The sequence below is a fragment of the Camellia sinensis genome, chromosome 8, assembly GCF_055761805.1.
Source record: "Camellia sinensis isolate YWXY chromosome 8, ASM5576180v1, whole genome shotgun sequence".
Classification (NCBI taxonomy): Eukaryota; Viridiplantae; Streptophyta; class Magnoliopsida; order Ericales; family Theaceae; genus Camellia; species Camellia sinensis.
Window position 1 is genome coordinate 154,851,378 of NC_138968.1, and position 16,465 is coordinate 154,867,842.

Genomic DNA, 16,465 nt, shown 5'->3' on the forward strand with positions numbered 1-16,465 from the left:
CGGTTTGATCATATCTGTTGATTGGAGATGTGTGTAATCGTACAAATGAGATGGCACCCGATCGTGATCAGGTGTGATTAGTCAAGGCATCTATTCGGTGTGAGAATGATCTGCACCGTAGATCATCAATCCAATGGTCAGATCTGATCGGATACGATCAAGGGACATGACCATTCGATCAGATACATCAAGGCCTATAAATAGGCTGCAAAATCAGCCATTTCAAACATCCATTAAAAAAAATCTAGAAGTCATTTCTGCAATTCTCTCTCTGTCTCTCTCTCTCTCCCTCCCTCCCTCCCTCTTGATTTAGAGTTTTCGACCAAGAGTTTCTTAAGCAAGTTTCTGCTTTTCTTATTGGTAATCAAGTTTTGCAGACTTGATTATCAGTGTCTTGGTTTTTTTGATTATATCAAGAGTATTCTGATCTACAGTTGTTAGTGCAGATGCCGGTAGACTTGATTTTTAGATCAGGCTTCATTGGATCCTGGAGGCAAATTTGCTATAACCCCATGCACACTGTTTGGTGGGTGCAAATATTGTCTTTAGGAAAATGACTTAGTAACGCAACTTGAAGCATCAAGTTTTATGTTCTACATAGACAAGATCATCACCAAGTTTTGAAGACTCAAAAATCACTAACTGAAGAATTCAAGACGAATTGATCAGACAATACTTTCTAGAAAATATAGAATAATTAATTAAATCTCAATCAGGAGCTCTTGCTTTAATTTTGCAACTAAAAATGCAAGAATAGTAATCTTTAAGTGATAAAAATGATATAGTTCATTCAATTTTTCTTTGATATTATAGCTCAAGACTTGTATAATATTTTTTTCCTTTGTGTAAATGGTTAAAATATAAAAAAATATTACTACATTTTATCGTTTTAATTTTTTTGTAATAACTTTTTAAAGTTGATTTTGTCTTTTTAAGTTATATGTAGAAATGTAGGGCCTGACGTTAGGGATTCTCTTTGGGCCCCTGAATGTTTAGGGTTAGCCATGCCTGCACGTGCAACAGTAGGCTCTGCACGTGCGGCAAATTGAGCAAACCTTTGGTTGGAGACCGTGGAAAACTACACGTGCGGCCGAAGGACACCGCACGTGCAAAGGGATCTGATTGGCCTAAAAACGAATAAAAACTTGTAGAAGACTAAGATTACGCTAAAGGGGTCCTGGTTGGCGTAATAACTAATAAGTTTCTTTTTAATAACTCAGTATGTGGCCCAATAAACTGATTAAATAAGTTATATACAAACTTTAAAAATTCGGCTCAGTTTATTTGAACCATGATTTTTAAAAACAAAACGGTTTTTATAATTTTCATCATTTATCAAATTGGAACCAAATCGATTGCATAATTGGACCAAGCCATACGATTCTATCTAGTCAAGACCAGATTATTAGTTCGACCTAATTTTTTTGTACTTATATATAATTGTCATTTGAATAATTACATTGTTTTAGTAAAGGTGTTATTTTCTTCTACGTTGGGTCCAGTCTTAAATAGTAGACTTCAGCCCAATTAAAGAAAAGCTTATTAAATGCTAACGGTCATTAATATTGTGATAACATCATTTAAATGTCATTAATACAATGATGACATAATTCCACATTTATATTTCATCAAAATGCTAGACACTCCAAAAATTTTATCAAAAATTTTACTAAATGTCTCACATGGGGTCGGTCCCACACCCATGTGAGACATTTGGTAGAAACTTTAGTCGAATTCTTAGAGTCTCTAGTATTACTCAAAATTATGTCACATCATTGGTTAATATATTAATTAGTATACCATTTAGTACATATAGTATTATTCTATTTCATTTTAGCACAATTGATTTGATTATACAAATATATTAAGTAAGTCGTTTTGAAATAGTTTTTCCTAAAATATAGTGGCTTACTTGAATATCATTTAGTAAAACAATTTAAATTATTGGGGACTAACTACAAATTTGCATTGTTATTTTCCCTCCTTATTTTCCTAAATTCTTCTTGGGTTTACCTGAATAAATTTAAAAATATTTTAATTTCAAATTATTGTAGTAAACAAGTTTCAAATCACATAACTAGCCTTTTAATTTATTTATATTTATTTATTTTTAAATTATCGGAAACAAGAATATTCTATACTATCAGTGTTATAGTAAAGTTCTAACAATTATAAAGACCTCAAAATAATTTATAAAACTATAGAGGCTTTTTTAAAATAAAAAAAAAAATTTATTAGAGTTACTAAACGCGCTTTTATACGCTAAGCGACCACCTCAAATTCAAAGTGAGTAAGAGTGACTGAATAAAATTTTTGTTTGAAAATTTTTCTTAAGAATCATTTAAAAATTCACTAATCGTCTCACTTAATTTCTAATCACAACCCCTTCCATGCGATTGGCAGTCCTACCAGTGGAGGGGATTATTATTCCTAAGGGATAGTTAATCTCCTCACTCACGTCCCCAACCAAACACTCTTTGGGTGGCTCACACAGACCATTAGTCCAATCCCCATCTCCAAAGAGTCAAACAAACATGGTCATTAACTATTAGATTTGACATGTGTCCGATTTGCAATATAATAATTTGTCGCATATATAGTGCAAATTCATATGTCAAACAACAAAATAGAAATATGTCTAATGAAAATAAAGATATATACTTTTTGAATATAATTTTTTTTTAAATACTTTCGACGTGATACTTTTAATCAATAAAAAATACAACATAGGTGTTCGAGGTTTTATTTGCAATATATTAATTTGTTCGAAAAAAGTGCAAATTCAAGTAAAAAAAAAATAGCAACATATCTAACGAAAATAAAGAGACTCATTATTAGAAAATTTTAAAATATTTTTAAAGTAACATATGACATATTTATTTGATTCTTTTGGGGTTTCCTTAAGCCCATATCTTGTACTGGAAAGTGTTATTCAAGGCAAAAACGCGATCAACCGCACGTGCGGTGACTTCCTCTGCACATGCAGTGCCCCTCATCCGCACATGGGGTTTCTGTAGTCTCTAACCACAGCCTTGCTCCCTTTGATGCAAGTACGAAGTGTAACGCTCCCAAAATAATACTATAAAGATAACTCATATGTGGATTAAATATGAGAAACAACATACTTTCATATATCAGAGTTTACTATTTAACAAACAGTTAAATGCCATGTAGGCTTACATCTTTCCAAGTCACTGCTTGGTTACATAAATTGAGTCTCGTTCATTACATCTTAAGCTCTCGGCTTTACAAATAACAAACATACACACATAAGGCATAAACAAGAAGCCCTTACTTTCCAAAAGTCCACCCATGCTATTGCCTTGGAGGAAATAATTCAGCTGCACCTGAAAATGATATTCCCGTATAGGGTGAGCCAACAGTTCAGTAGAAATAATCTAACACAATATATGAGGTTTAGCAAAGGTATAAATACCACGTATATAAACAATACAGATACAGAAGTATTCACAAGGCCTGCATATTCATATGCCACTAAGATCAATCTTATTCCATTTTCCTTCAATTCATTTCCAATTCATTTCCAATTCCATTTTCCTTCAACAACCAATATGAGATTACAACTCAATAGTTTTTCCGTTTATGCAAAACACACATAAACACTTCAAACTTGCCATTTTACGAATATTTCGTCCGGAGGAATCGGCACCCATTTAGATATAAAATTTCAGGTCTTTCACCCAAGACACTCCGGCCAACTTGCTTTAAATGGAGTCCATCCCCTTTCGCCTCCCAATCAAATATACATACGCAATGTATTTATAAACAAAATCACATATGGAGCACATCCCCTATCTCCTCCCAATAAATATATATATACATGTATTTAAAAACATAATTATATATGGAGTACATCCCTTATCTCCTTCCAATAAACATACATATACCATGTATTTAAAAACATAATCACATATGGAGTACATCCCCTATCTCCTCCCAATAAACATACATATACAATGTATTTAAACACATTATCATATACAATGATCAATTATAGCACATATTCAATGTGTTAATTCAACCGTCATATTCAATGACATAATTCAGTTGATTAGTTTCAATTTACCTAATCATCATGCAGTTCTACAACAATCATGGCTATCCTCCACCGATAGCCCAAAACATTTATCACTAAACAGGTAAATAAATCTATCAACAGATAAATTATTACATCTTCCATAGGTGAGTGATTTATCAATCCAACTATACCATTCAATTACATTTCCACCTAATTTCATCATTTCCAATCCAATTATATATTCCCATAATTAATTTCATAATTTTGACAAACAATTCATTTAATCCCAATTATGGCATTTTTTCCCTCTTTCTCAAATAACAACCCCAAGGCTCAATTTCATCAATTTTACACAAATAACCCCCATTTCAAAACCCCATATTCACAATAGAGTCCAAAATCGAGAAACCCCTATTTTATAATTTCAAATCCAAATCTTAGGTTTGTCCAAACCACAACCAAATCTCATCATCTATACACAATAGCAAATAACTAAACTAAAAACCATATTAGAGTGTAGAAAATCCCTACCTTTAGAAGAGGAGAGGAGAAAAGCCCAAAAATCAATCTTTAAGAATGCAATTTCCTTTTCATAATTTATGTCCTCATCTGAAAATAATGAATCACCACCAAAAATAATATATAACCCAATCCGGAGCCAAATTGGGTTATAACACATAAGGATTCTCGAGGCCTTCTCCTTCAACCCAACATCAGTTACAATAGGGCAGTGTGGCTTCATTTTCAATATTCCTTTATCTATATTCTTTGTTACTTTCTCCTTGGATAAATAAATCTTTAACAACTATTTGTGCTTCATAATGCTATTTAAATGCTTACAGGGACAGGGTGCATGTGACTTCATTCAATCATTGGATGCTACTACCAGTCATTCAAATAGAAGCGTTATTTCTCAGTCTACATTCACCAATTGTCATGACACTAGCCCCTCAAGCAGTGACTTAGTCGAGGATGGGGATTTCAGCCAACAAGGGATGAGTCATCACCTTGAAAATTTCTTTACAACTACCCTAGCTCAAGTAAACCTTTATTCTTTCTTTATTCACCATAATTGATCACAGCCGGAGATTTCATGAGCTTGTATGATGCTTTCCTCAATGCCATTAACAATAACATCAAATGACTGGCACACAAACCCAAGAGATGTTACGATGTACACAACATATTGCAGATAACCCCAGGGCCAGTGTGGGTGTGAATACCACTAATAGCAACATTGTTTTCGGTATAGGTTCCCATATCTTGTTTTCAACCTCTTAAGCACTTTAATTGTCACAAGTTGAGAAGCCATGCAAGCATCAAGGTTTACAAATACTACACGGTTTCCCTGCGGCTCTGCCACAATAAATGCCCAAGCTCGCAACCTGAAGTGAACACCTAATGCAGTCTTGTCAGAGTTAGCATATCCCATCATATTGACATCAGCTGCAGGTCCTATAATGTCATAGCTTCCAAGCCCAACCAAGTAATTTGAAGCAGAGAGTATCCCTCTGCTCTTTTGTAGCAAGAGTAGCAGCAAAATCTAAAACCACATGATAACACATGGTTTCTGGAAAGTGAGCTTTCAAGCCGAAAAGATCTCCATCATTGCTCCACCAATGAGCTCTTATTTTCCTTTAACACTATAATACCGATATAAATAACGCAAAATATATTGAATCTGATCGCTATTGCCTCTGCTAAATCAATTCATTTTCTGAAGAAGTGATGAGAGAGAAAATGTGCGTGTGTGTATGTGTGTGTGTGTGAGAGAGAGAGAGAGAGAGAGGAACAGATGGTTATGTTATGATTAAAGGCCAATAATAATAATAATAATAATAATAATAATAATAAGAGAAAAGATAGGGATCATGAAAAAACTTTCATGAAACTGATCATGAAAAATTTATGATCCTTGGATTACTTTGATTAATGTATGGTGTTTTATTTTAAGTGTAATCCAAAAGTCATAAATCTTTCATGATCATTTTCATAAAAAATTTTTCATGATACCTAGCATTGCTCTAATAATAATATCCTCTACATGCCACTTTTCGGTGCCACTAACTCAACATCATGATGTTGAGAAATTATTAAAGCATCAGCTAAGTGGTGAATCATATTTTATTCCTCCCTACAAAAAATAATTTTCCACCACCCCAAACAATATCCTCCTACTGGCCATACACGCCAAACAATCACCACCACATTTTGTTTTATTTTATTTTAAACAATCTATTTATGGAACTTAAATACCATTAAGTGGGTGTTTGGCATTTGAGAGTATAGGCTATTTTAGCCTATTGGGAACAGAAAGCTCAAAAGCTTTACTGTTACTGAGGTTGGAGCACGTGATTGACAACTGTATTTTACAAAAGGAAAAATGACAGTTTTGCCCTTTGAATTGGGAAAAGTAGCTGCAGCAACTTTTGAATCTAGCCGTTGGTAAGTTTCCAGAAAAAGTCGTAACATGTGCCACGTCATCAGCAACCCTTGTTTTTTTAAGAAGGGAGCTGCACATTTTAGAGACATTTTGTTACTATCCCAACATCATTTCAAACACATTTTTTAATACAATAATCAAATAAAAAATCCAACCAATTTTCCCAAGTACAAAAACTAAAATAACCTACTAAAATAGTAAAATAGCCAAAAAGCCTAAAAAATAACCACTTCCCAAACGCCACCATTGCAAATCAAAGCCCAAACACATATGTTGTATATTTTATTGATCAAAAGTATCACATAAAAAGTATTTAAAAAAAAAATTCTATTTAATTTTCATTAGACATAGTTCTATTTTTTTTTATTTGACATGAATTTGCACTACAAATGCGACAAATTAATATATTGCAAGTCGGACACATGCCAAATGTAATTATTAATGGCCATGTTTGTTTGGCTCTTTGGATATAGGGATTGGACTAACAGTCTATGGGTCCCATCTAAAGAGTGTTTGGTTGGCGACATGAGTGAGGGGATTGACTATGCCCTTGGACTAGTAATCCCCTCCATTGGTAGGACTACCAATCCCATAGGAGTGGTTGAGATTAGAAATTGAGTAAGGGAATTAGCGAATTTCTAGATAATTCTTAAGAAAAATTTATAAACAAAAAATTTTATTCACTCACTCTTACTCACTTATAAGATCGGTGATGGCAAAGCATAGATCTACAACGGTGAAGTGTAGATTTACGATGGTAGTGGTGGAAATGCCACAGTGGTGGTAGATCTAAGATGGTAGCGGTGGTGCTTACATCAGCGATGGTGATAGTTGATGAACGGTCGCAGCAGTTAAACGACAGTAGTGGTAGAAGCAGATCACGACGTTGGTGATGGCGGTAGACGACGATGTTGATAGTGGCCAGTGGTTGTGTGAAAGGTTTGGAAATATGTTGGAGAGGGAGAGAGAGAAGAGATAGAGATGGAAAAAGAATATGAAAAGATTTGAATTTCACTACTACAAAAATAGTTAAAGATCACACTTTGAGAAAAAAAAAATATCTCACTTTTATTGGAAGTGTGATAAAAAAATTAGATTGATATTTTTATCACACTTAATTTGATTGAGTGTGATAATATTTATTTTTTATGTCACTTTTCAATTAAGTGTGATTATATATATATTTTTTTAATCACACCTTATAATTAAAGTGTGATTATATATACACTACTACTTTTTAATCACACTTTTTAAATAAGTGTGATTATAAATATATTTTTAAATCACACATTCTAATTAAAGTGTGATTATATATATATATTTTTAATCACACCTTCTAATTAAAGTGTGATTATATATACACTACTACTTTTTAATCACACTTTTTAAATAAGTATGATTATAAATATATTTTTTAATCACACATTCTAATTAAAGTGTGATTATTTATATATTTTTTAATCACACTTTCTAATTAAAGTGTGATTACATATACACTACTACTTTTTAATCACACTTTTTAAATAAGTGTGATTATAAATACTATATTTTTTAATCACACATTCTAATTAAAGTGTGATTATTTATATATTTTTTAATCACACCTTCTAATTAAAGTGTGATTATATATACATTACTACTTTTTAATCATACATTTTAAATGAGTGTGATTATATATATATTTTTTAATCACACATTCTAATTAAAGTGTGATTATTTATATATTTTTTAATCACACCATCTAATTAAAGTGTGATTATATATACATTACTACTTTTTAATCACACTCCCTAAATAGGTGTGATTGTATACAATATTCCAATATGATTTTTATATAAAATATGCAATTCTCAAATTTGCGCCTCTATTCTACACCCATGTATGACAGAGGACGACTCTTTCCATCCCAAACAAGGTTGAATTTCACAAACACACAGGTCTCTTCTCCTCACTACAACAAAATTGGGTTTTCACGGATTCACATTAACGACATACAGTAAATGCAAGCCGTGGTAAATAAAAACATCTCACTTTTAATGGAAGTGTGATTAAAAAAAAAGGGCAAATTACACTAACCGTCCCTATAGTTTGGGACTCGTGTCACTTTGGTCCTTGACTTTTTAATTTAGACACATTTGACCCTAGATTTTGAATCTTGTTCCAAATAAGGACAATTGAAGATACCATTGTTTAATTTCAAGGGCAAAATCATCAATTTAATAAAATATAAATTAATTTGACAAAAATAAATGTCAAAAAAATATTTTTAATATTTTTAAATTTTTTTTAACCACCAATGATAAAATTATGTAAAATTGATAAAAATTAATAAAAATTACAGGATTAATTTTTAAAAATTAATTTTACATGATCATTATCCAAACAAATAATAAAAATTAATTTGGTAAAAAAATAAATACATGTCTAAAAGATTTATCAATTTTACATAATTTTATTTTTAGTTGGTAGAAATAATTTTAAAAAATTCAAAAATATTTGTTTGACATTTATTTTTCTCAAATTAGTTTATATTTGTATCAAATTAATGATTTTACTGTTGAAAAATCTAATGATATTTTTAATTGTCTTTATTTGGAACAAAATTCAAAATTCAAGGGATAAAATAAAATAATATTATTTATTAAAAATATGATAATTATATTTAATTTTTTGGATTTTTTCTCTCGTAAATAAAATTTTATATGTAAGTTTAAGAGTTTTGTTTCAAATGTTCCTTTACTATAATATTTACTCATAAATATATATTAAAATTGTTGTATTGACAATTAACAATAAAGATTATGCTTTATTATAAAAAAAAAAAATGACATAGTTCTAATACTTTACTATTTTAGAATAAAAATATATGAATTTTAAAAAATTATTATATTGGTTTTTGAAAGGAAAATAATTTAAAAACTTAATAAATAAGAAAGAATTATCATAACATGTAATTTAAAACATAAAAAAAAAGTTAAAAATGAATAAAGACTTTAAAAAGTTGTGATTACAATTAAAACTAATGTCATATTTATTAATACATATAATTTTATTTGGATATTATTTATATTTTAACATGCTTATTGAAAACAAAAATAAATAAATAAAAAATATTAATAATTTTGAGTTTTAAAATATGATTTTGTAGATTTGTTATATTACCTTTTGAAAGGAATATATTAGATTTTTTTTACAAAAATTGAATATTAGTCATTAAACAAATCTTATAAGATTTATAAAATAAAATTTATAATAGGAAGAAATTAATGATATTGCAACATATGTATTTTAATAATTTTTTAGTCTATTTATTGATTTGGGCAAAATTCTCTGATCAACATTTAAAATTTCCTTATACAAATAATTATAGATACAAGCTGTGTATAATTACTGTAGTGTTATTTTTAACTTTTCTTATACACTATGATTAGTGATAAAATTATTAAATTATTTTTATAAAAAATTTTAAAAAATATAATTTATATATTAAAAAAAATCTAAATCAAATATAAATATTTATAATTATTCCGTGTATATATAGTACGGTGATAGGCTAGTTTTTAAAAATTTAAAAGCCCAAACCGTGCGTAGTTTGGACGGATGATAGCCAAAACCCTGAAAGCAACCCTAAAGCGTGCAAGTTCAAGCGTCTCAATGGAAATGGAAATCGATCCTCCGAAGAAGCCAGAAGTCGGAGCAGAAGCAATCAAGGACGATGACTTCTTCAATGCCGCCGAAAATGACGACTCTTCTTTCTTCGAAGCTCTTTCACACGATCAGCTTCTCAAAGCCCTCTCTCTCAGGAACGAAGATTGCCGCTCGCTCCTCCACGTCGCCGCCTCTTCAGCTCACCCCAAGGTCCACCTCTCTCTCTCTCTCTCTCTCTCTCTCTTCCAAATCAAAGGAAAGAAAAGAAAAGAAAAATCATCTTTTTTACTTTCCAAAACTACTGTTAGGGTTTAAAGGATTTGTCTTTATTTACTTATTCTTCGTTTGTCTGAGCAATTAAATCAATAATCTGTTTGTCATACACATTTTCTGTTGATTTTGGGGATCATTTTGTAGGAAAATCGAACCTTTTAGTCGAATTTTCATCTGATGGCTCTCGTTGACATGCATTGTACGATTCTGTTTTTGAAATTTTGATCTTGATGCTTTTTTTTTTTTTTTTTTTGTATTAATGAATTGATTAGGTTGTGAAGATACTATCAGCTGCAGATCCATCTGTAACTGGTATAAACAGTGCGGATGAGGAGGGCTGGGCGCCACTTCAATTCGCGGCTAGCAGTGGGAATGTAGAAATTGTGGAGATTTTGCTCAGCAGCGGTAAGGAATTTTTATCAAGTTGCAAAAGAGTTTCTATTATTTGTTTCAAGTTTGTGTTGGATGGTCTTGAAAATAAGTCCAAGCTAGTTAGTTGTATGTCATAGAAACAAATATATCTTTCAAGAGAAAGAAAAAAATTTGGGAGAAGAAGACTGCATGAATGTGAGTGATGGGTTGCTTGCAAGTCCAGTGCACTGGCTCAGAGTTGTTGTTTTAGTTATTGTGAGAATTTTAAGGTTGGCAAGGTTATTTTATATTGACTGTAACTAATATGGTATCATTCATGATGTAATGGTGCAGACTAGCACATGTACTCTTTTTAGATTAGAGGAAGTATGTTTTGAGAGATTCTATTTCATGGAGACCTTTAAAAAATATGTGTTTGTTCGTGTAGCTTGCTTTAATGGGTGAATTCTTCATTTTATCTTTCTAATTGTTTGTGTTTGTGTTCAAGCAGCTTGCTGATTCTGTGCAGTGTGCTGTACCTTCAATATGCCAATTTCTGGGAGGTTAAGGGTGGTCAAGGGTGTGAGAATGCTAGATGACTACTAGTCTCAAAAGCTTAAACTGTGAGATGTTAAGAAATGGACCAAACAATGCATATCAAGCTTTTTAACACCCTACTTCACTTGTAATCCTGACTTGCACGGCTAGATGCAATCATTCAAACATAGAGAGAAATAGAATGTACATGGAAAACCAATGCAGACAATGAGACTTGAGCCTAAAACTTTTCACCACTAGTCCCAACAGCTTATCTATTAGGAAAGCACCCAACAATGCATATCACTCCAACAAAAACATTATTAAGTAGGATGAATTTGGGGGAAAAAAAATCATTAATACAAAGATGAATTGGTGACACCACGTATTTGTCTTTGACATTAAAATGATATCTCTGATTGAATCACTCTTGAATCATATTCCACAGAGTAAATTGTGATATGAAGAATAGAGTTTTATATATTCATTGATGATTGATCCATCAATCGTTGGTGTATGTCCTTTGCTTATGGATTGCTCTGCTTTCATTAACTGATAGTGTGTTACTAATTGTGCCTTCAATTGGTTTTACGAATGTTATTGAACAATTTTTGCTGGTGTTTTTATAGGATCTATCTTGAGTATACTTGGAGTTTTTTTCTTTCTATTTGTTCAAATTAGCCATTTAGCCAAAGTTTGTAGTTTCTTGTCAAAGTGATATCATCGTATATCAACAGCGACATTTTTTAAACTTCTGCTGATGTTAATTTGAAAAATAATGGCGGTCGTACTGCTCTTCATTATGCTGCTAGCAAGGGTTGGTTGAAAATAACTGAAATTCTACTTTCACATGGTGCAAACATCAATTTGAAGGACAAGGCATGTAACTTCACACTATTGCCTTTTTGCTTTTATATATATACTTTCGTTAATCTTGTTTTGTGCTGCTGATAGCATAGGTCTTGGACCTCTTCCCTCAATATTTGGTTGATTTTAATTTCTTTTAGGTTGGATGCACCCTTTGCATCGTGCAGCAAGCACAGGGAACTCAGAGTTGTGTGAACTTTTAATTGAGGAAGGAGCTGAGGTTGATGCTATTGATAAAGCAGGTCAAACTCCCCTAATGAGTGCAGTAATATGCGAAAACAAAGAGGTAATTATTATTGTTATCAAATCCTCGAAAACTTGACGCATAAAAAATTCATTGGACTTTTATTTATGTAATTTTGTTAACCTAATCTATTGCAACATGCGTTCTATTTATGTCTTAATTTTCAATTTGTCTAGTAGATTAAGGCCATCTGGAATTGAGTTGTATTACCAAACAAACATGTCTGTGTTGCCTTTCAGACTCATCTTTCTTTAACTTCTAGGGTGCATTTTGAGGGTGGATTTCAATTGGAAAGAGCTTTCTAAGCTCCAATTCTGTATTCCAGCATCTGGATATCTAGCAGATTGAATTCTATAATTCCTCAAGACCCTGTAACATATTGGATGGCCAAATCTTTAGTTCAATTTCCAATTTAAAATTTTTTAATTTGTTAGTTTTAGTCTTCAGGAATTTGCTAATCAACTATTAGTATAATTATGCTGTGTGACATGTGTCAGTTGTGTAGTGCTGATAGTGGCGACACTGATAGCAGCCACGCCAGTGGTGCTGTTGTGCCAATTTTAGTGTTTTTTCAAAGAGCTTTGTGGTGGTGGTGATGATGCCATTGGCAGTGGTGTGTCAATGTCACAACTTAGTGGGTGTTTGGGAAGTGCATATTTTTTAGGCTTTTTGATTTTTTTGCTATTTTAGTATGCTATTTTACTTTTTGTGTTTAGGAAGATGGGATGAAGTTTTATTTGAGTTGTATTGAAAAATGTGTTTGAGGTTGAAATGACAAATTTGTCTTTAATCCCATTTTATTTCAAAATTGATGTAAAGGGGCAAAAGTGTAATTTACTACCAGTGGGACAGCTTGCCAAGTACAGTGGTAGACTGTCAGTGCCAAAAATGTAGGCTGCCGAGCTACATTTTTTTTTTTAAAATGTAAGTCAATAAAATAGCCTATCCCACTTCTTCCCAAACACCGCCTTAATGTACTTGATACAAATATGATGAAGCCATAGACATTCCACTAGAGAAAGATATATTTGGGGAGGAGATCAATATCCAACTTCAAAGAGTAGACATGGAGTACATATGTCATGTAAAAGAATTATCTGTTACATGTATCATGTTGTACATAAGGTAAGGAAAATTTGCTACATCAATAGTTATTTCTGCAGATTTTATGAATTACGAATTTAATTAAAATTTGTTTATTTTATTAGTCATCTCCATCAAGTGTTGAAGGCTTCCAATTTGAGAAAAAAATTTGTATTTGTTAACCCTTGTGTCGTTAGTGGAAAAACAATGGCTGGAGAGAAATCAAAATCAGTGTTGCTTGCAAGAAGATTAGAGGAGGCTATGCTAGAACAATTGATTTTAATTCCTTATAATATTGGGTAATTATCTAAAACTATTTATTTCATGTGTTCAAATGATAATAAACTTATTAAGCTTATACTTGTGACTTGTTCAATTGTAGATACCATTCGATATTGTTAGTCATTGATCTAACATTGATGATTGTGTACTTGCTTGATCCGATTAATTCTAAAATAAACACAAGCTTTGAAATTGTAATAAACATGTAAGTTTGGGTAGTTCGTACATTTTTAAGCAATTTGAGTTACTCTAAAAATATTTTGACATCTGGAATTTCTTTTGTAAAGTGTTTTAAAAATTTATGAAACTACCCAAAGGAGGAGGACGAATCCAGTTTGGAAAGTAGTTCAGGTAATCAATATCATTTTCTCTAATTTTATCATACTTATATTTATGCTAATGGTTGTTCAACTTGATCATAACACTTTATATATAGTTTCTAATAATAATGAAAATACTTTTATGTAGTCCCTGCAACAACCTACAAACGTGGAATGTGGGTTTAATGTAATGCGGTATATGAAAGACCTCATTGGAGATCAAAGCATCCTAAGAAAACAAAATGTGAGATAAATTCTAAACTTTTATTACTATTATATTCATGATACTTGTATATCTTCTTCATTATCTAATTGTTTGTAAATAACCTCTTGCAGTGCAATGGAAAAAAGACTTACACGGAAATCGAACTTGATAAAGTACGAGTTGAATGGATTAATTTCGTACTAAAAAATATGAGTTGAAATCTAATGTAAGTATGATATAACTTCCGTTCTTTAAATTACTAATCAACAATTTCTTTAGTTGGTAAAGAATATATAATCACTTCAAGATTTCATTTAAATTTGTTGATTCTATGTATATTTGGTTTTATGACTTTAAAATATCTGCTCATACATTGAAGATTTTCATTTTGGATTTATTGATTCTATGTATATGTCATATTTATATATGGTAATCCAAACATTTTATATTAGTAACAATTAAAGTTATTCATTTTCTATTGATGCAGGAGATGAAGAGTCAGTATGATGAGAAAATGTTCGATTTTTGTCTTTTGTAAGTCTCTACAAAAATATTAAGTTTATTCATATGCTTCTAACCGTTACTGAATTAATTTGTGTTTTTATTTTTCAGATCAGAAATTTATTGGAGAAATGCAAAATATGGTCAAAGAATTCAACAACTTAGTTTTTTCAAGTTTTTTTTTTTTTTTTTAATATATGTAAGCACAGTTAAATTTTTTTTACTAATTCCTTTGTATATACTTTTTGAACATTTAACTTTTATTTATGAAATATATGACGTTATTCCATTCAATATATGGTTGTGATTCAAAATATAGTATATAGTATGTATTACATTCTTCAAATGCATATAACATGTGATCTTATCTGATTATTAATCACGTGTTTTATTAGATATTAATTACTTAAAATCTGTGATCTAAATGTTTATTATCACATGTTTTATTAGTTATTAATCACACTTAAAAGATGTGATCTAAAAGTTGTTAATCACACTTAAAAATGTGATCTAAATATTTTTAATCACACTTAAAAGGTGTGATCTAAATATTATTAATCACACTTAAAAGATGTGTTCTAAATATTTTCAATCACACTTAAAAGGTGTGATCTAATGTTATTAATCACACTTTTTAAGTGTGATCTAAATATTATCAATCACACTTAAAAGGTGTGATCTAAATGTTATTAATCACACTTAAAAGGTGTGATCTAATGTTTTTAATCATACTTAAAAGGTGTGATCTAAATGTTTTTAATCACACTTAAAAGGTGTGATCTTAATGTTATTAATCACACCTAAAATGTGTGATCTAATGTTTTTAATCACACTTAAAAGGTGTGATGTAAATGTTATTAATCACACTTAAAATGTGTGATCTAAATATTTTTAATCACACTTAAAAGGTGTGATTAAAAATGATCATTTTTAATCACACTCCCAAAGATCACACTTTAATAAAACTTAAAAGGTGTGATTAAATAACAAACATCACACAAAAAAAGTGTGATCTTTATAGGTTTTTGTAGTAGTGTTTAATGAGGGCAATATAGGTGATGGAGGATTTATTAGTGTATTCAAAGAGTCAATAGGACTTAATAGTATTTAAGTTCAATAAATAGATTACTCCGCATGTGCAATGGAAAGTTCTCCGCATGTGCAACAGTTTGTCTGGCACGTGCGGCAAAAGGTGCAAGCCTTCGGTTAGAGACTGCGAGAAAATGCATGTGCGCGCAAGGGGCACCACACGTGCAAAGGAAGTCACCAAATATGCGGCTAAGCGTGTTTTTGCCTCGAATGGCACTCTCCGGTACAATATATGGATTGAAGGGAACCCCAAAAGTATCACATAAATATGTCATATGTTACTTTAAAAATTTCTAATAATGAGTCTCTTTATTTTCATTAGATATGTTGCCATTTTTTTTATTTGACATATGGATTTGCACTTTTTTTTCAAAAAAAATAATATGTTGCAAATCAAACCCCGAACACCTATGCTATATTTATTATTGATCAAAAGTATCATGTAAAAAGTATTTAAAAAAAATCCATTAAAAAATACTATATCTTTATTTTCGTTAGACATATTTCTATTTTTTATTTGACATATGAATTTGCACCATATATGCGACAAATTAAAATTTTGTAGATGAGACACATGTGAAAT

The 16,465-nt window shown here is 30.9% G+C and overlaps 1 protein-coding gene and 1 long non-coding RNA gene across 11 annotated transcripts; one reads left to right on the plus strand and one right to left on the minus strand.

The window, feature by feature from the left end:
* Positions 1–3,110: 3,110 nt before the first annotated feature.
* On the minus strand, positions 3,111–5,799 carry LOC145796720 (uncharacterized). The gene is made up of 2 exons (XR_014337208.1): positions 4,571–5,799; positions 3,111–3,347 (listed from the first exon to the last, which is right to left on the minus strand). It is a non-coding gene; the product is annotated as an uncharacterized LOC145796720 (long non-coding RNA).
* Positions 5,800–9,894: 4,095 nt separating this feature from the next.
* On the plus strand, positions 9,895–15,087 carry LOC114265164 (uncharacterized). Of its 10 annotated transcripts, XR_014338486.1 has the most exons (8): positions 9,895–10,340; positions 10,676–10,808; positions 12,299–12,444; positions 14,055–14,118; positions 14,236–14,331; positions 14,424–14,518; positions 14,780–14,826; positions 14,905–15,087. XR_014338486.1 is itself a non-coding variant. In XM_082883857.1 (6 exons), the coding sequence occupies exons 1-5, from the start codon at positions 10,083–10,085 to the stop codon at positions 14,508–14,510; spliced, it is 720 nt and encodes a 239-aa protein (XP_082739983.1). In that variant the 5' UTR covers positions 9,976–10,082; the 3' UTR covers positions 14,511–14,518; positions 14,905–15,087. The 10 variants fall into 10 exon arrangements, 6 of the variants coding, with proteins under 6 accessions (XP_082739988.1, XP_082739983.1, XP_082739985.1 ...); XR_014338482.1 differs by lacking the exon at positions 14,055–14,118 and having other exon boundaries at positions 9,976–10,340; XR_014338484.1 differs by lacking the exons at positions 14,055–14,118; positions 14,236–14,331 and having other exon boundaries at positions 9,976–10,340.
* The last annotated feature ends 1,378 nt before the right edge of the window (positions 15,088–16,465 follow it).